This window comes from Crocodylus siamensis, chromosome 9 (assembly GCF_052110815.1).
Source record: "Crocodylus siamensis isolate JL-2025a chromosome 9, ASM5211081v1, whole genome shotgun sequence".
NCBI classification, from domain to species: domain Eukaryota; kingdom Metazoa; phylum Chordata; order Crocodylia; family Crocodylidae; genus Crocodylus; species Crocodylus siamensis.
The window spans coordinates 62,946,092-62,966,121 of NC_143403.1; the positions used below are offsets into that span (position 1 = coordinate 62,946,092).

A 20,030-nucleotide genomic window follows, 5' to 3' on the forward strand; every position below is an offset into this window, starting at 1 on the left:
CCCTGCCCAAAGGGCAGGAAGTCAGCTGGGGTCATAGGATTCCAGCAAGATAAGCATCCAATTTGCTCTTGAAGGTGTTCAATGTAGGTGCTTGAACCACCTCTGCTGGCAGACTGTTGCAGACCTTGGGGACTCGGACAGTAAAGAAATTCTTCCTTATGTCCAGCCTGAAATGGTCTTGTAGTAGTTTATGACCATTCAACCTCGTCATCCCTTGGGGCGCTCTGGTGAACAAATGTTCCCCCAGATACCGGTGGTCACCCCTGATAAACTTATAGGTGGCCATCAGATCACCCCCGAGTCTGCACTTTTCCAGGATAAATAGCCCTGTGGCTCTCAGTCTGTTGTCGTAAGCTCTGTTTTCCTGACCTCTGATCATGTACGTGGCTCTTCTCTGGACTCTCTCAAGAGGGTTGGAAGCTGTCTACTTTTGGAGCTGATGTCAGCCTCCAAGGAGGTATACTGCTCTTTCCCAAAGACAGCAATGCTTCCACCTTTTTTCCCCACCTGGTCCCTGTTGCCCTCTATAGCTACACTCCAGCCTTGTGAGGAGTCCCACCAGGTCTCCATAATTCCTATTAGATCATAATACACACTGGAGGGCTAGCTCCTCCTGCTTGTTCCCCATGCTCCTGGCATTAGTATATAGGCATCTGAGTCCTCCTCCATCTTCCCATCCTGCTGATGGAAAACTATTCCCTCGGCTCACACAAGAGTGGCTCTCCCAGTTTCCCTATCTACTGGGCTTACTTGTATGGTGGTCCCTGGACATGTTTGAATTTGTGTATCCCTGCCCCCAACAATCTTAGTTTAAAGCCCTGTCCGAAAGATCTGCCATCCTGGCTGTGAACAGGGACTTACCTTTCCTCATGAGGTGGATGTCCCTTCCCAGGACTCCTCTCTTCCTGAAGTGCACACTGTGGTCAAGGAATCCAAAGCCTTCTTGGTGGCAACCAGTCCGAGTTTCCGGTTCACTTCCTTGATTCATCCTTCCATTCTAGGACTGTGGCCTGCAACAGACAGCACAGAAGAAAAGGCTATCTGGGCTCCCAACCCTTTGAGCCCAGCTCCCAGAGTCCTCAGGACCCAGACTGGATTACTCCTAACTGTGTCATTAGTTTCCACATGGATGAGGAGCATGGGGTAGTAGTTGGAGGGCTGGGCAAGCCTGGGGATCCTTTCTGCTACTTTGCAGATGTGAGCCACTGGAAGGCAGCAGACCTCACAGGCTAGGGGGTCCAGATGGCAGATGGGTCCCTCAGTGCCCTGCAGGAGGGAGTCCCCCACCACCACCACCTTGCACCTCCTCTTGGGGGTGGCAGCAAGCTGCTTACCTTCCTCCACTCCTGGTGTCACCATTGGAGCCTCCTCATGTGTGGGGAGGGGAGTGTACCTGTTGTGCAGGGCCAGGGGAGGAGCAGCCCTGGCCCTGGGTTTCCTGGAGCATGAGGTGACTGTCTTCCAGGTCACTCTGGGTGGGTCTTGGTTAGCCATCACATTGGCTACCATCTCTGTCTCTTCTTCCATCTTCTGGAGAAAGATCTGGCAGTAGCCATCAATGAAGTCTTTGTGGGCCCTGATGGTGTGCAGCTGATGTATCTCCTTGAAGGGCAGTGGTTCAGTGTTGGGGCTGCTTCCACTTATTCTAAAAGCTCTTCTAGACAGTACATTCTGCAATTCAATGCTTCCAAATTAAATGGAAACATTATCCATGAATACCTCCGCTGACCCCAATGCAATCCTAGCACTTAGTCCTGGAATACTGCTGTTTTAGTAAAATAATGTAAAATCCACTACTCCTTTGCTAGACTTGGAATTCCAGTGGGAATGACTACATTTTACATGCTGTTGAGTAAACGAACACAATGAAAAAACCAAGTATGATGCAGCGCAAAATGTACATCATTAATTTATTCTGACACTTTAAATATAGTTGTAACTATTTATAACAGTTCATAAAATGCCAGTAAATGCAAAGCAGTATATTTTGTAATCAAATCATAAATTGCTGACATTCTGAGACCCACGCTACAGCATTCTGCTATTAAATCTTTTTGAACAGGATTGGGGAGAAAGGGAGCGCCATTTGTTTATACAGTTCACTGAACTGGAGATAATTTTATTCTGTTTATTTTACCTTTTATAGTCAAAGATTGAAAAAAGCCTGTTTGTGTGATCTAAGCATGCTGGTAATGAACGAAGGTTACAAGCTGGAAAGGTGGAGAGTTAGATGCCTGGATTTCATTGAAATTCATTAGGCTTTGGCAACCTCACTCTCTCAGGCTTTTACAAATACTAGCCACAGTGTCTTAGGCTAGGGATGGAAGTTACACATAAACTGGTTTAAGTAATCAGAAACTGGTTTAAACCTGTAGCAGAACAGAAGCTCAGTGCACATAAGGCAGTTTCAAAATGGCTGAAACTGTTTTAAGATAAACCGGTTGAATATAGTGTCAGACTTCGTTGATTTGGATCAAACCGCTTTATGAAACTTCTGTCCCAGACCCATTCCTGGTTCAAGTTAAACCACAATCCACCAGCATCCCAGCATGCTTTCCAACCCTGGGCTGGGCTGAGCTGTATTTTCTGTTCCAGCAGACAAAGGTTGGGGGGCGGGTAGGGGCAAGGAATGCCCCCACCCCCCGGCAAACCTCAGCTGGGGTCTGGGACCAGGGAGGGGGTTAAACCTACCTTCCTCTGATTACAGAGCTTCCCAGCTGCTAAACTTACTGAAACTTATTGCTGGCTGCAACTGTGGACTACAAATCCCAGAGGCACCTGGAAGCAGAAAGACGAAGTGATGTCAACCCTAGAGAGTCCTGCTACTTTGATTCTGGACTGCAAATCCCAGAGACTTCAGGGGCAGCAGAAAGAGGAAGTGAACACACAGTCCATGCTGGCTACGTGCCAGAGAGCTGTGCTCTTGCACCCCCCCAGCTCCTGGCCTAAGCTACAGCAGGTACATGGCTGCATTTCCTGAATCAAAAGTGAACGTGTCCAGTTGTTTCTTATTTAATCTTTTCAGCTTAGACTAACCTGCAAAGACTGAATCAATTCAGCCTCAGGCTTTTTAACTGTTTGTATGTAGCCTTAGGGAATAGTACTGCGAGTGGCAGAGTACACCAAGAGCAATGAACTTACCAGTTGGCAAATACTGCAGCCAAACACACCTTGTCTTACCTCTCTTGTATCTACTCCCTTCCCTAAGGCCTAACCAGACTGTTCAGATTTGCTGATGTACAAAAGCTATTTTAGTCCAGAAGATGGCCATGATCCAAAGCATTTTAAAATCCATCAGAAGGTCCTCCACAACTTCAGAGAAAGCAGGCTTAGTGAGGCATCACTGTATTGAATTAAAATCGTGGTTCGTTTCTCGGGAGGCGGAAAAAAATCTTCAGCTACAGACACACTTTATTAGCAACACAAAAGGTATATATTTGCAAATAGGGTCAGAGAGAGAGACAAAAGATCAATCACTCTGCCCCCGGGCACAATCATTAGCAGGCTTTTATCCCCTCTCTCCTGACCACGTGTGCAGAAGGAGGAATTTTTACAACTCATTTCCGGTTCATACAAACATATATGTAAACATGTCGCTTCATACGTCCCATGTGCATTATAATTAACTACTTAAGTATGCGGGGCGGGTAGGCTTAATATGCATTAGGTTATCACGCGTGCGTAGATGGGACCCAAGGTTACTCAAGGTTCAACCTGAAGGCAAAAATGGCATTTGCTCTTATCTTAGCCTAAGAATGTGGGGGTCATGAAAGAAAGTGTGATTTAGTGTAACAAAGAGATAGTAAATTTGCAGAACAGAGAGGGAGTGATACCTTAGTACAAAGGGCCTTTGGTGGTTTTTCCCTTCAATTTCCAACCCCCCCCTTCCCTCTCCCATTAAGGAGACAAGGAGGGGTAGCAGCTGTGTTTTTTTTTCCTAAATCTGCTATTGATAATGCATTTTTAATAATATTTCTAACAATATCCCCCCTCGAGATGCTTTCTGATCTTTACTTCATTCGGGCATATCAAGATAATTACGAGGAATTTTTCTGAGGACCATGACCTTTGCAGCAGTCTGTGCTTTTAGAGGGACTGCTGCGACCTGCATTCCTTCTACTGTGGTGGTTATCAATCTAGTGAGACAAGGAATAAGGCAAGGGATAAAAATCAAACCAGTTAGAGCACACAAAAGCACAAACCCTACCTTTTTCCACCAGGGTCCTCCAAATAATTGAAACCACCAGTCCTTATTCCATGTGGTTTCCCACGTTTGTATTGGTACATGGGCTATTTTTGTAATCTCTTTGGCAATCTCTAAGACTGCTTTCCCGTTGTCATCTATTTGGAGGCAACAATTAGAAAGGTTGAGCTTTCCGCAGACTCCGCCTTCCTCTGCAAGTAAATAGTCTAAGGCCATCCGATTTTGGTATATGGCTGCTCTCATCTGAGAACTTTGTCGGGCCAATAACTCGAGAGCAGTGGCGGTCTGGTTAGTAATTACTTCCAAGACTGCCTGCAACCGGATGATTCTATTCAGCATATATATTGGTGTCCGGTATCCCCAACTCCCATCATTAGCCCATGTAGCTGGTCCATAATACTCAATAATCCTCTGAGGAGGCCACTCATCCTCCTTCCACTTTTGGGAGCTACCCTGTGTCAAACTTACATCAATACTTCTCTTGGCCCTTTTCCAATCATCATACAAAGAGACTCCCAGCTTATTTCCAACCTCAGACGGTAACAAAAAGAAAGCTGGTACAATTACTCCCATATAGCAAGTTCCTGTCCACCCCTGTGGTAGTATTGTATAGGCCCGTCGTCCGCAAATCCAATAGTATCCTCTTAAGGCCCTATTTTCTCTATTGGTGGCATTTGGAGGGGCCCAACCATAGGGCATCTCGGGAAACCCCAAGCCTCCTTCTGGACCCAAAGGACCAGCAACTGCGTGGCCTCCTTTCATGGAACATTCCCATAGCCCATCCTGGTTCTTGTCTGTACAATCTGTCCGATCATCACTTTGATTTGTGGCACTCCAATACTTATTAAACCACACAATTGTTCCATTGGGATGCTGCCACACTAGCCGATTATACCCTGGGCTATTAGGATAATAAAGCCGTTCTAATCTTGTAAGGTTCATCCACCTTACTTTTAAAGTCCATATGCAACGGCTGTGTCCCAACCTTTTTCCTGTACCATTATTACTGATGCAATACTCTCCTAACGCCACTTGGGAAAGTTCCCAACTGTGGTTCTCATCCCATTTTTGACTAGTACTTTTAACATCTGCCTTACTACTTACTAGCCATTTCGGGGCCAAAGGAAAAGCCCTCCAAGGCCACTGGCCTCTGGCCTCCCGAAGCCCCCCACAGGCCCAGCAGTTGGTAAGATTAAAAGTACCTGCAATTCTTTCCATCATATCAACATACAAATTTGTCCCTGGGGGAGCAATTTGGGAAAGCGAGGGTGTGAGCCAGCGGTTAAGGCTGCTCAATTCTGCTTCTTTCATTATGCAGATAACAACAAGGCACATTAAGATTCCCACCATATTTTCCCTTTTACTTTCTTGTCTAATTTTCTGAGCTTTGATTAAGCCGTCTCAGGCGCACTTGGAGATCACCAGTAGGTTCACAGCTCCACTTGCTGGCTTCTTGTTCCGAAGACGACTCAGCTTCCGGAGTGAGTTCGTCTTGGGAGATGTTGTCCTCTGACGCTTGTGGATGTCGTTTCACACGGGTATGGTGTATCCAACTATCATGGCCAGTAATCTTTACAGCGGTGTGGGTTGTTAGAAGTACCTTATCCAAGGTTACCACTGCACATCCTGTTCGTCTTTTTCCATCGATGACAGAGCTGGAGCCGTCCACAAAGTATTCAACATCTGGGTCTTCAATTGGGTCCTCAGCAAGATCAGGTCGCACCTGCGTGGTCTGATTCAGGACCTCAAGGCAGTCATGCGTCGGTTGCCCTGGCTCTGGCAGCAAGGTTGCAGGGTTTAAGGCTGTAGTATGTTTGAAAGTAAGTCCTGGATTAGAGAGCAAAAATATCTCATACCGTGATTGTCTGGAGGGGTTAAGAAATTTCCCTCCCTCAGTCCCTAGGATCTGGGGAACTCCATGAGGAGTGAGTATTTCCATATCCGCACCCATGACTATCTTCTGGGCTTCTTCAACAACCACTGCTGTGGCTGCCACAGCCCGAAGACAGGCTGGCCACCCGAGTGCAACTGGATCTAGAACCTTTGAATAATATCCCACGGGTCTCCAGGTCGGGCCCGATGGCTGTGTCAGCACCCCTGATGCAACCCCTCGATTCTCATGAACATACAGTCGATATGGCTTTTTACTGTTTGGGATGGCTAAGGCTGGGGGCTGGGTTAATGCTGCCTTCAGCAGATCAAAAGCATGCTGCATTTCTTTATTCCATTTCCATTTAGTGAGACTCTCCTTAGTCAGGGATTCATACAGTGGTCTAGCCTTCCCACCGTAATCTGGTATCCATAGTTGACAGAACCCAGTTAGCCCTAGGAATGCTCGCAGCTCCTTGGGTGACTTAGGTGGGGTTAGACCTTGAATCACCTGTATGCGATCTGCACTCAGGGCTCTGACTCCTTTTGAGAGCTTATATCCCAAAAATGTGACTTCAGGCTGACATATTTGGGCTTTTTCTCTAGAGACTTTATATCCTTTTTTTCCCAGAGTGTTTAGGAGTGACCTGGTGGCTTCCTCGCAGAGCTGCAAGCTTGGGCTTGCAACTAGCAGGTCATCCACATACTGGAGGAGAGTCACTGCAGGGTGTGATCCCTTCCATTCCCCCAAGTCCTTCTGAAGGGCAAGTCCGAAAATATGGGGGGCTGCTATAAATCCTTGTGGAAGAATTGTCCACATGAGTTGGGCTTTATGGAAAGTATCTGGATCCTCCCATTCAAAAGCAAACAATTTTTGACTCTCTCGGTGAAGAGGAATAGAGAAGAAAGCATCTTTCAAATCTAGCACTGAAAATATTTCAGCTTCCCCCGGTACTTGTGTCAAAATCGTGTGAGGGTTCGGGACTACAGGATGGTCTGAAAGGACCTTCTTATTTACTGCCCGTAAGTCTTGGACCAGTCTGTATGAGACCCCATCTGCCTTTGGCACTCCAAGAATGGGGGTGTTATAGGGTGAAGACCCTTCCACTAGCCATCCGTACCTCTTGTATTTCTCTATTAACGGCTTGAGTCCAGCTCTGGCCGCTCGGCTGAGTGGGTACTGCTTTACCCGAACGGGCCCCTCCCCATCCTTGAGTACGATCCTTACCGGGGAGACGAACTTAGCTCGCGCAGGGGTTCCATCAGCCCATACTGAGGGGTCTACTCCAGTCATGTGATCTTCTGGACTTACTGCAGGGCGTCGGTCCTCCAGGAGAGCCATCTGATAGTTCGAGCTCTGCTTGACAGGTAGCTGGACCACCATCTGATCGTCTCTGAAAAAGATCTCAGCTTGCAATTTTGTGAGTAAGTCCCGCCCAAGGAGTGCAACCGGGCAACTTGGAGAATACACAAAGGAGTGCTCGAGCAAATGGTCTCCCACCTTGGTGAGGAGTGGTTTACAAACAGGGAGTCGAGTTTGCATTCCCTCAATCCCTTCTACAAGTACATGCTGTTCACTAGTTCCTGCACAGGGGGGTTTTTCTGGAATCATTGAAAATGTAGCCCCAGTATCCACCAAGGCTTCAAAGTTTTTGCCACCAACCCTAATGGTTACCATGGGATCTTCTCGGGCTCCAACCCGAAGGGTAGTGGTCTTAGATCCCTCTCCCCTTCATTCTGAATCCTCACCCTTGTCTTCTGCCCGCATGAGGTGACCTCTTGGTTCCCCCTCTCTCTTCTCCTTCAACTTCGGGCATTCCCTCTTCCAGTGTCCTTTCTCCTTGCAATAAGCACAAACATCTGCTCCCACTCTTTCTCCCTTCCTCTTCTGTATCCCAGCCTTTCCAGGGTTCCCTCCAGTTATAGCAGCTGCTAGTGCTGCCATCTGTCGCTGAGCCTTTTTATCCTCCTTGCGCTCCTGCACTTGCTCACGATTCCCATACACCTTATATGCAATTTCCACCAGCTCTGAAATTGGTTTCCCAGCACCTCCCTCAGTTTTCTGTAACTTCTTACGGATATCAGCAGCAGATTGACCAATAAACATAAGATTTACCATGCGCTGGTTATCTGGGGCTTCTGGATCCAGATCTGAAAACCTGCGAAACGCCTCATACAGCCTCCCGAGGAAAGCTGAGGGATCCTCCTCTCTTCCCTGTCTCACCTCATACAATTTAGACAGATTGGTAATCCGAGGCACTGCCTTTCCCATTGCTTCCACTATAATTCCCAAATACCGTGCACTCAGCTCTCTGCCCTCTGCAGTCCTGATTCAGATGAGGCACTTGGCTGAGGCTCACACTCTAACTCATTAGGTATGCATTGGTACGTCGGTGGTGGTCTCTCTAAGGGAGGGGGCGGTGGTGCAGAAGGACTGGATGCCGAGGAGGCGTCTGACTCATCTTCGCTACCCGACAGGGCAACCGGAGCACGGGTCCGGTACTTAGCCAATTCAGAATCCCCCCCGTCATTAGACTCAGGAAGTACAGGCGGCCCCCCCCAAGCCTTTTTCTTAACAAGCATCACATGAGACTTTGCTAAGTAATTCTTAATCCAAGGTGGCTGATTTTGAACCACCCACAACCAACAATCAATATAAGGAAACTGATTCCAATACCCATTTTGCATAACAATTTCATGGATAGCTATCACTTCTTTTAGCACAAAGGATCCTTTCGGGGTCCAGTGGACCCCAAATGTTGGCCACTCGAGTTGACAAAACTTAGTTAAATCACCTTTTTTCATTTTTATTCCATAATCGGCCGGCTTTGTAAATTTATTAAAATGACGTAATAAGACTTTTAGAGGGGTATCAATATTGTTTTCTACACGAGAGCTACTCGTACCCATTTGCCCACAAAAATGCGCCCAATGCACACCAAATACCAAAAAGATCTCAACAACAGATGATTTACAATGAGAGCTAAGCCTAGAATTTCTCAGCAAACGTACACATCCTTTGTTTTAGATCCGTACACCAGATTGGGCAAAGGGAATTCGTATACTCACTCAGATACCCCAGAGATCTCGATCCAAATTCCAAAGTGTGTCTGCCTCTCCAGAAACTCAGAATTTACATAGGATACTTCCTTTAACTTCCCGGATATTTGGACTTAAACCTCAAATACCAGGGCGAGTCCAAAGTCGGCTCGGTGTGCACAAACCCCTGGTACCGGAGGTGCTCCGTCACTGAATTCCGGGGTAGTCCTCGAGAAGCCCCACGTTGGGCGCCAATTATTGAATTAAAATCGTGGTTCATTTCTCGGGAGGCGGAAAAAAATCTTCAGCTACAGACACACTTTATTAGCAACACAAAAGGTATATATTTGCAAATAGGGTCAGAGAGAGAGACAAAAGATCAATCACTCTGCCCCCGGGCACAATCATTAGCAGGCTTTTATCCCCTCTCTCCTGACCACGTGTGCAGAAGGAGGAATTTTTACAACTCATTTCCGGTTCATACAAACATATATGTAAACATGTCGCTTCATACGTCCCATGTGCATTATAATTAACTACTTAAGTATGCGGGGCGGGTAGGCTTAATATGCATTAGGTTATCACGCGTGCGTAGATGGGACCCAAGGTTACTCAAGGTTCAACCTGAAGGCAAAAATGGCATTTGCTCTTATCTTAGCCTAAGAATGTGGGGGTCATGAAAGAAAGTGTGATTTAGTGTAACAAAGAGATAGTAAATTTGCAGAACAGAGAGGGAGTGATACCTTAGTACAAAGGGCCTTTGGTGGTTTTTCCCTTCAATTTCCAACCCCCCCCTTCCCTCTCCCATTAAGGAGACAAGGAGGGGTAGCAGCTGTGTTTTTTTTTTCTAAATCTGCTATTGATAATGCATTTTTAATAATATTTCTAACAACTGTCCAATAACTCTACAGCAAGTTTTGGTGGGGGGATTTTTTGCATTGGTTTTTGCAAAAAAGGATTCTATACCCACCAGTGATGCACGTGATCATGGGCGACTGCTGCCTCCTGAGTCTGGGGGCGGGCAACGGCAGGGCAGGACCATGGGGCAGGTTCCCCCAGCAGCCAGCTGGTGACTGGGCCTGCAGTGGGGGCCTATTGGCCAGCCACTGCCATGCCACCAATGGAGCAATTTCGGGGGCAGTCTGGTGCTTTCTATGCCCCCCTACCAGCCAGAGATCTCACTGTCAGGGGGAGGGGAGCACGTGCCCCCTACATGTTGTTTATGCGCATGATAGAAGGGAAGCCTGAAAGCCATGGATTGAAAAGTATATTCCTAGGGGACCTGTGCTAGCCTTAGTGTGGTTCTTCTGGGAGCTGGGTTTCCTCATGAACTGTGCTGTCATAAATTGGATACCAGAAGATGATGAGTTATTGTTGTTGTGAGCAGCACTGACTGATGAGCAGGTGTCTGTTGCAATTAGCACTAGTAGAAGGAGGTCAAAGGACAGTAGCTGCACCACTTTCCCCATCTCCACCTGAAAATCTGAAGTAGCTTTGCCATGTTCATAAGCTTCTTGGACAGTTCTGCAGAGCCACAGTGCTGTTCACCCAGGATCCGTGGCACCTCATCGCTCTACTTACCACCCCGGCTAGACTAATACAAATATCAAGCCACATCTATCTCAGAGTACTGGCCTGGGGGCAAATTATGGAAATCAGAAGCAGTCAATGCTGCTGTAATGGTTCAAGGCATGTTGAATTTCAGAATCTGATCTCTACCCAGTTCCTTTGCACAAGCAACAGAGTTGGTACAAAGGTATTTTCTGCAGACTTCAGAGCAGTCCCTATTCTTTTCTCCTTTCTTCTCCCCCCACAGCATTGAAATGGAGAAAAGAGGAAAAGGCTGTGTTTATCATCAAAGGATTTGGCATTATAGGAATAACCTATTGTCTCTGCTATTCCTTGTACTCTTTCCACAAACGTGATACTGTTTCCAGTCTTTGTTATGCAGCTGAGTTCCCAGCTCTCCCATTGAAATGCTAGGATGCAAGATCTATAGTCACTCTGCGTGAATCATGATGCTGTCTGTTTTATCTTTCTGGCTTTTTGTTTTTAATTTTCTTGAGCTGTTTGCATGTACAATAGCCACTTTATTTGGCTTAATTTTTTTTTTTATAAGATCCATACTGTATCTCACATAGAGCTGAAAAGAATAAGAGGGTGTTGGCTTCCATATGTATCCGGCATTAAAACAAGTTCTGGGAGACTAATAAAAATTCTCCTCCTTGGGACATGCCTTTGTGTCTTAGCTTTATAATCTTCCTGGATACTTCCCTTCTTTCCTGTTACATTAATGTCAGCCTCCATTTCCTCTTTCTCCACAGCTGTGTCAGTAGATCACCTAAGCATCCAAGTTGGCTACAAAAAGCCAGTGTAATCCAGTGCATGCACCCTGGAGGGAGGGAGTAAAAGAGCATCAAGTCCTTTGCTATATGCAGTACTTATATGGTGGGTTGCAGAAAAGGGGGAAAGAGCACTTTCAACCTTATTTTCACTTTCCCATATAGAATCATAGAAAAATAGAGCTGGAAGGAACCCAGGAGGTCAGCTAGTCTAAGTCCTGGCTCAAGGCAGGGTCATTCCTCTTTCAGCTACCTTGGGTAAGTATTCGTCTAATCTGCCCTGAAAAGATTTCCGAAGATAGAGATTCCACAGTCTCTCTAGGCTACGTGTTCTAATGCTTAATCAACCTAATGGTTAGAAAGTTCTTTCTAATATCTGACCAATTTCCCATGTCACAATTTAAGATTGTTACTTCTTACCTTGTCCTCTGTAGCCACAGAGACTAGTTTACTGTCGCACCCTTTATAACCCTCTTCACGTATTTGATTATTATCAAATTCCCCCCTCATTCATCTCTTCTCCAGATTAAATAACACCAGTCTTTTATCATAAATTATATTTCCTATACTGCTAGTTATTTTTGTTGTTCTCTGCTGGACGTTGTCCTTGGTAGCCGATGAAACTGAACTGGCGTAAAGAAGGAAGTAATTTTCAATAGTGGGTGTCTGTGTATTAAGGCCAGTTTTGGAGGAAGTGGCAGGCAAAGAATAATGCCATTTCTGACCAGGCCCAAGTTGCATTGAACAGATGCTTATACTCTGAGAGTTGATGAGAAAAGAATGTGAGAGTGGTCATTTAAAATGTTGGCTGTTGCCACGTGGCTTTGCAAAGACATTTGGTTTGATTTGGAGGAAATCATTAGGAAAAGCTGTAAAATCACATGACGTTCCAAAGAAGAGCATAGCTTCTGTCAGCACAATATCCAAAGACTCTTGCAGTGTCAGAAGACTAGGTGGCAAATTAAGTAGCATGTTCAAGTCAAAGCTTGGTGTAATACAAGGGGGCGTAGGATCATGGTTGCTTTCCGTCATGAGTTTACGCTGCCCATTAAGAATGTTACAGCACTTGGAGGGCGTGGCATTGGATGATTTAGAAGTCAGTTTTTCAGTTTATGTATCACACAACTGGCAGACATGTTTGAATTCATGGTGATATTCTTTGCTACCTTGGAAAACTGATTTAGGTGACTCAGACTTAAAATAAATTTCAAGAGAATGAAGTGGCTGTATCTTGAACTAGTGCCAAATGGATAATGTCAACATGTGACAGTGGTTGATTTATAGATCAAGGAGATCCTTATGTGCATCCGGGAAGCTTGAATCAAGGATTAGGTTAAAAGGAAATGTGCCCTAGGCACAAGTGTTATACAGAAATTGACAAAATTATGAACTTATAAAAAAGCATTCAGCTGGGTATCAAAGTGCAAGTTTAACATAACACTGTACTAACAGTGTTACTACATGGATTGGCAACGCCGCATTAGATAAAGCAGACATCAAAAGGCCAGAAGCAGTAGAGATGAGAGTTCTTTGGAAGACAGCAGGCATGAAACAGAATGATTTTAAGAAAAAAAGGAAGATGGTGGTTGCGTACAGTGTGAAATCAATGCCCAGGTATCGCTGCAATTGCAAAGCTTAGGATGGCGACAACATGGGAGAAAGATGACAGAATGCCACAGAGACATTATGGAAATACAATTAAGGTTGGCCAAGAGTGAAGGTCTAATCATTGACTGGAGGTAGCTGGACATTTTAGATAGGGAAATGAGCAAAATAGGCTTAGTATAGGAAAAGTCTTAAAAAGGAACAAGTGGCAACCTGGTACTTTAAAGATGCCTTGGGGGAGACGTGAAGATAATAGAGCTAGTGCTAGCTCTTGGAGCAAAGTGAGAACGAGGCCTGGTCTGTTTAGTTCTGTTCTTGGAGTAGCCTGGTGATGTGCTCTTTGTTAAGGGATTTTGGCAAAGCCACAAATAGCCCCATAGTCTTAAGGTCTCACTGTTTGTTCTACACATAATAAAAATGTTCTTTTCCCTTTTGGATGCAGCTTCTACTCATTGTAGCCAACAAAGTTCCCCCTTCCCACTGATTAACTGATACCGTAGTGATGTGGGGTGGGTGGGAGAGTCATCGGGGAAGGCACACAACCCGCATGTCACTGTCAGTTTGAGTCAGTGCACCTATACACATGCAAGAAGCCTGCTCAGATGCACTGTAATTCCAGCACGTCAGAGAAGACTTGATTAATCGAGTCTCCTGGAGTGTGGAAATTAACTCTGGTGCCATGTGTATCAGCGTCCCTGCACTGAAAAATGGCAGCAGGGCCCTTTAAACTGAAGCTCTTTCAATGAACTTTGGTTCAAATCAACCCGCCGCCGTTTGTCAGTGGAGGGATTCTGATATACGTGATACCCTGGGCACTTTTAATTAACGCAGCTTTTGGAGCTGCACTAATGAAAGCACCCCCTCCTGCCTCCTGGAGCACATGTATAAACACTAGGGCTGTGCAAAGCTTCAGTCCCTGATTTGATTCGGTGGAGATCCTGCCTGATTTGGTGGCTGAATCTCGGAATCTAATCAGGAGACCCTTTAATCTCTCCAAATCGAATCGAAACATTCTGAATTGATTCAGATGGATTCGGAAAGATTTGGGCATAGACACAGCTTTAAATGTTTTTTCTACATACCTTTAGGTACCAAGTAGCTCATGAATGCTGCAATACTGGGGTGGATGGATTGTCTCAGAGGAGCACAGGGGGCTCTCCAGCACGCTTGGCAGCAGATCCGGAAGTGGACCAGAAGCACTACCAGGTCTGCCCGGGGGGGCACAGAGGGTGTTCCATCCTCCCCAGCATCACAGCATTCATAAGCCGCACCCGGTACCTCGAGCTATGTAGAAAAAACATTTAAAGCCGTGACTATGGTGGAATAGCGGATTCTTTGAATCAGCATGAATCTTCAGATTCGGATTCGGGCGAATTGAATCAGGGACAGTAATTCGAACTGATGAATCAAGTCACTGTCCCCAATTTGGGCTGAATCCAAATCCAAATCCAAATTGAATACAGCCAGTTTTGCACCCTAAGCTTCCATTTCAAATTGCTGCTTGGAAGGGTTTCACTATACTTATCGCTGTCTAAAAATTACCTTGCTACTGGTCCGGTTTTAGCTTCTGATGCTCAATATAAAAACAAATCTATAACAGAAAGCAGACCATTGATACCAGGTTTATGTTGAAGCCCAAATATTTTGTAAAAGGATGCATATATAATTGGGTGCCCCATATTTCAGTTAGAAGTTTGTGGATTGATTATTTAGTGCCAAGGGAAAAGCCCAAGTATGGCAATTACAGTGATTCTTCTGATCAGCATTCAGGGCTGCTGGACATAGGATGTTAGTTCAGACTAAGGTAGGATATGAATCTGAAGCGGAGCAGCTACTTGCGATTAATTTCCTGTGTAGATGGCTCTCATTCTGAAACATAAATGCCATATTCAACATCATCTAAATTCACTTTGAAAGTGGATTAAGCTCATTTGGAATATGTGTACCCACACAGCTACAAAAGACTAACTGTGTAGACAAATGCTTTGTCATGACTGGCTTGGTGTGATAGGTAGAAGACTTTCAGATCATAAGCTAAAGAATGGTCGAGAAAAGCGATACAATCCCCTTATCTGCTATGGCTGACTTGTTTCGGTAAGCTGAACTCGGCCAGTATCTACAAATGCTCTACTGAAAGGGAGTTTTGCTGTTTGTTAAAGGGGAGAAGGATTGGTGTCCCTGGGCCAAACATTTGGCATGTGAAGTAAAGCACTGTAGCATGTTTAAGGCAAACTAGCATCCATGATCTGCAATCCAGATAATTTAGTTAGTTATTTTACCTCCAGCCAGTCTCCTGCATTGCATTTCTAAACTTGTTTCACATGGCCTTGTATCCTACATAAATATGAACAGAAGTTTTTGAGGTATAATTAACATCTAGGGAATAACCTTCTTCAGTAAAACCTTGGAGAGCCTTTGACCTATGTGCAGTAAGAAGAGTCTCTGAAATATCTATCAATAATAATTAGAGCTTTATAAAATTCAGTGTATGAGTGACAAGCCATAGCGTGATACAGGACAGATTTCCTGTTCATTGCAAACACTAAAGTACTGGAGAAAAGAGAGGGTATGAAACCTTGGCTGGATTGTTTTATTAGCTAGAAATAGCCCCACGTGCTGTTTGATTCCAGAAGTTAGTCAGAAGACATGGTCAAAATGTCAGGACAAGGACACCTATAGTCTTCACACACAGCCTAATGCAGTAGTTTTCAACTTACGGTCTGCAGACCCCTGGGGGTCCTCAGGTTATGTCTAAGGGGTCTGCAAAAGATGACAAAGATCACTCAAAAGTATGTGAATACCCACGCTTACAATTCAAAGGAGTCTATCTGACGTTTCCAAAGCGGTCCTCACCTCCATTTGAAATTTCCACAAACGAAAAATTTGTGGAGCAGTCCACAAATGAAGAAAGGTTGAAAACCACTGGTAATGCTTGCCAGCTTTTTTTCACAAGGTACTGACAGTAATGGAGTAAATCCATTTGTGGGCACGCAGCCTGAGGAATGTGATTTCCAGAGACTGCTAATAATTGGGTTGCTTTATGATGATGCTTAAATATCATAGGCACCTCCAATTACTCGTTGCTTCTGCAAACCAACAGTATAAAACCCAGGGCTGGGAATATATATAAAACTATTTTTTGCAAATGCCCAGCATGATGGTGTCTAATCTCAGAGGGTCTGTAGACTCTAGCATAGTACAAATAACAGTGTGTGTGTGTGTGTGTGTGTGTGTGTGTGTGTGTGTGTGAGAGAGAGAGAGAGAGAGAGAGAGATTGAGGGGAAGGGAAGGGAAGGAGAGGGCAATTCTATCTCTGTGAAGTGGGTGGTGATATCAGTTCTCCTTCACATATGCATACCCGCACACCTGCGCGCGCGCACACACACACACACACACACGCGCGCGCACACACACACACACACACACACAAATGGTGCTCACAAGCTATAGCTCCTGGGGTCCTGCTGCTGTACTTGCACCACTCCTGTAACATTGGAAGTGACGTACAGTGATTAAGAATTTACTCTCTGCCCCTTTCTTCTAGCCTTAAGATTAAATTAGCAACTTGATGGGATTTTCCTGGGAGGCACGTTGCTGGGTTTCTTTATTTCTCATCTCCACTTTCAAGTTAATATTGCCTTTTACTTGTATGATCTTGAAAGCTGAGAGAGATTCTGAATTTTATCTGTGAGGAAGCTCATTTGTTTTTAAATGATTTTCAGTCTGGAAATTGGGAGATTACAGACAGCTGGTAAAGAAATTGCCTACAAAGAAAGATGAGTTTCTTGGTTACCTGAAAATCCAAATGGGTTCAAATGAGAGTTTAAAAGACTGGGACGCTCCTGGCAGGTTGATCAGGCAATTTTATACCTCAGAAGCTGTTAAGTAATGCGGGAAGGTCACATTTTGCCATCTCTTCGAGTCTCTTGAATTAGCCCACACAGAACTGATTAATCAAGTCTGATGTTCAATAAGACAAGTGGTTGGTGACTCATACAGCAGTGTTAGGTTTGGTCTATTTATCTAGACCGTCTGTAATCCTTTCTATACATAGATTTCAAAGCATATCATGACAGAAGTTTGTATGATTTCAGGCACAGCTAGGGAAGGGGACTTGGCTGAATTCACCAGCAGGCCAGTACTAGAGCCAGGAATAAAACCCAGTTTCCCGAGCCCCCCCGGCTGCTGACCTTGTTCCCTGTAAGCCACAGTGCCTGCCCTGTCCTTCAGTTACAGTTAATGAATTTTGCTACTTCATACCAGCATCCGGCTCACATGGAAATTTAAGGACCTGAAAGACACAATCGTGGAGGAACACAGTATGCTAGTGGACCAGGTGCTGTTTATCTGCTGCACAACTGAACAAATCCCAGCTCTTCCCTGTGCATTTGATCCTCTTCCATCCTTTGCCCATCTGAACTATTTCAGCTGTCAGCTACAGGGCTTAGAGGCGGTCTCTACCTTTGCTTCTCTGCAACACAGGAGGCTTGATCCCTACTGGGCCTTTCAGGCCTTTCCTTTTATTTTATTTTAACTAAATGCACGGTTTTCTTGTCCATCCCTTCTCCCAGTGCAGTTTGCAGTTCTGTGTTCTGTCTATGGTTAAATGAGAAGAAGCTCGGTGGAAATATTTCTTCCTTTCTTTCCACCGGAATTGCTTCGCTCGTGGGTCAATCTTGACAGTGATCCATGCTAATTTTCTTAGTGGGGGTGGATGTTTTAGCTGTCTTGCGTTGGGGGGTGGTGTCTTCTTTAAGGTCTGTCCTTTGTGTGGTCTCCAGTAGGCAAGAAAGGCAAACTCTTCAGTGGAATTTTGTATTTAGCCTGATTGAGAAGCAAGCATTTTTCCTCCACTTTATAGGAAGATGCTGATTAGCAGGAGGCAGGAGAGGAACTTTTGTCTGTAACTATTTGTTCCAGGCTTTTTCCAAAACATGTTTTCTTTCTTTTCTTTTCCCCTCTCTCTTTCTCTCTGTCATTTCATGCCTTAAGGCAAAGATAATTATGGAGGGCAGGAAATTTAAAATTAAGACATTTCATAGTATTGTTTCAGGAGTATTCTAAGGAAGCTCCGATTGTCTGTGCTCCCCCCACCCCCCCGTTTCCACTTCTCGGCTGTGCTACTCCTGATAAGAGACATCAGTGGTTGGAGCGAATACCAAAGTATCAGCCTAAAGCAAGAAAACCAGCAAAAAAGCAACTTAAAGTCATCTTTTAATGGGCAGTGTTTGTTCCTGTTTCTGTCGTGATCCTCTTGTTACTGTGATCAGGAATTCTCAGATCCCACTGTGCCTGCTTGACGCTGCCAGGAAATCGGTGTGGCCACGTACATCCCGAGGGGGAGGGGAGAGAATAGCGTTTGATCTGAAGGGATCAGACGTTTCAGGGTGTCTTCTCCCTCCTGCCCCCACACCCCTTTGAAGATGCTTTCCTCATGTTCCTATTAGGTTTTTGTCACGGCTGTGTAAACAACAGCCCCCTTAGTGGTGCTGACAGATAAAAAGACAGGCAGAGAAATAAGATGTGCTTTGTCTCCAGCTTGGCAAATTCTGAATTCTAAAAATGTGCCAAGATGCTTGGTCGTAGCAAAGAGGCCAGGAAAATAGATGACGTGGGAGCAGATAAATAATGGACAGTTGCTATGCATTCCTTTTTATTCCCCAGTATGTGCTACCTTGGTTGCGGCATGACATTTGCTATACTGGACCAGCTCCTCTGACTATGACCAACACCAGATGCTTTGGAGGGAGGCACAAAAGATTCCAGTTGGTAAAGGACTAAGCTGAGCTCAGGGAACCTTCCTCCTGATGCCCAGCACTTCATGCTTCAGGGCATAAGCCAAACACTGGATTTGCATCTGTTCCGAAGCCTTTGGTTATTTTTAATGTACTGTCATTGTAGAGATAGCAAGGTTATCTGGAGTCATAAACAGCTATTTTTTTATTTTATTTTTTTTACATCCTGTGAAGGTCTTGACCTAGGTACAGTCCTCTAGGAATGAATTTTATAAGACCATGATGCAGTGTATCTAAAAAGTCCTTTCTCTAATCAGCTTTGAATTTCCAATGTTTCCATTTCATTCTTGGTTCTCTTGTTCTTGCACTGAGAGAGAGAATGAAGTTGTCAATCCACCTACCCCGTAGCATTCATTATTTTGTGTACTTTTATCCTATCTCCTCTAATTCATGTCTCCAAGGGACAATCCCAAACCTATCAATCTTGTTTCCTAGCAGAGAGGATTTTTGCCTTTAATCATCCTGAGCATTTCATACTGAACCCCCATCTATTTTTGGAATATCTTTTTTTGAGATGGGTAATCGGAACTGAACACAATATTCCAGGTGACAGGACACCACTGATTTCTATAGTGGAATTAAAATATGTTCTGTAATATTCTCTCTCTCTCATACTTTATTAATCCTGGCCCATTTTTCTGGATAAGGGCTGATAATGATGCTATTTAAAAACTCTTCTGTAGGAGCATATTCGTCACATCATAAGTGCAAATATCATTGGTCTTATATATATAGGCAGTCCTCAACTTACAACTTTTCGAGTTACAACGAATGACACTTATGATCTTTATCAATTGACATCATGTTTCGAGGTTCTGATGTGGGTTTCGGCTTTCCGACACTCGATACATCAGCATGCAGCTGTTAAGTCTGTTGTGGGGGAAGGGGCGTGGTGGGGGTGGATCAAGGCCTCCACAATGAAGGAGGGATTGGGGGTGGGGTGGGCCTGGAATTAAGGAGCAGCTCATGCGGGGAGCAGGGGGGCAGCTCACACTGCTTCATGCTGCTGGTCCAGGAGCTGCTGGTCCAGCAACTTGTGTGGCAGATCCCACCACTGCTCCTGTTGCTTGTGGGGGAGAGAGAAGTGTGCTCCTGGATTTGTGTGGGGTGGGTTGGCTGGTGCTCCGAGCAGGTGTGGCGGTGTTGGGAGCAGGGGCTACGCCCTGCCGCCACTCC

The 20,030-nt window shown here is 45.1% G+C and overlaps 1 protein-coding gene across 1 annotated transcript in view; it reads right to left on the minus strand.

Annotated features, from left to right (window-relative positions):
* The window catches only part of LOC149857762 (endogenous retrovirus group 3 member 1 Env polyprotein-like), a 38,715-nt gene extending 33,420 nt beyond the window's left edge, over positions 1-5,295 (minus strand). The window contains exon 1 of the mRNA XM_090063563.1: positions 862-5,295. Within this exon, the coding sequence (XP_089919689.1) occupies positions 4,016-5,146 (1,131 nt within the window). The 5' untranslated portion in view covers positions 5,147-5,295 and the 3' untranslated portion in view covers positions 862-4,015. The remainder of the gene's footprint in view (positions 1-861) is intronic.
* Positions 5,296-20,030: the final 14,735 nt, after the last annotated feature.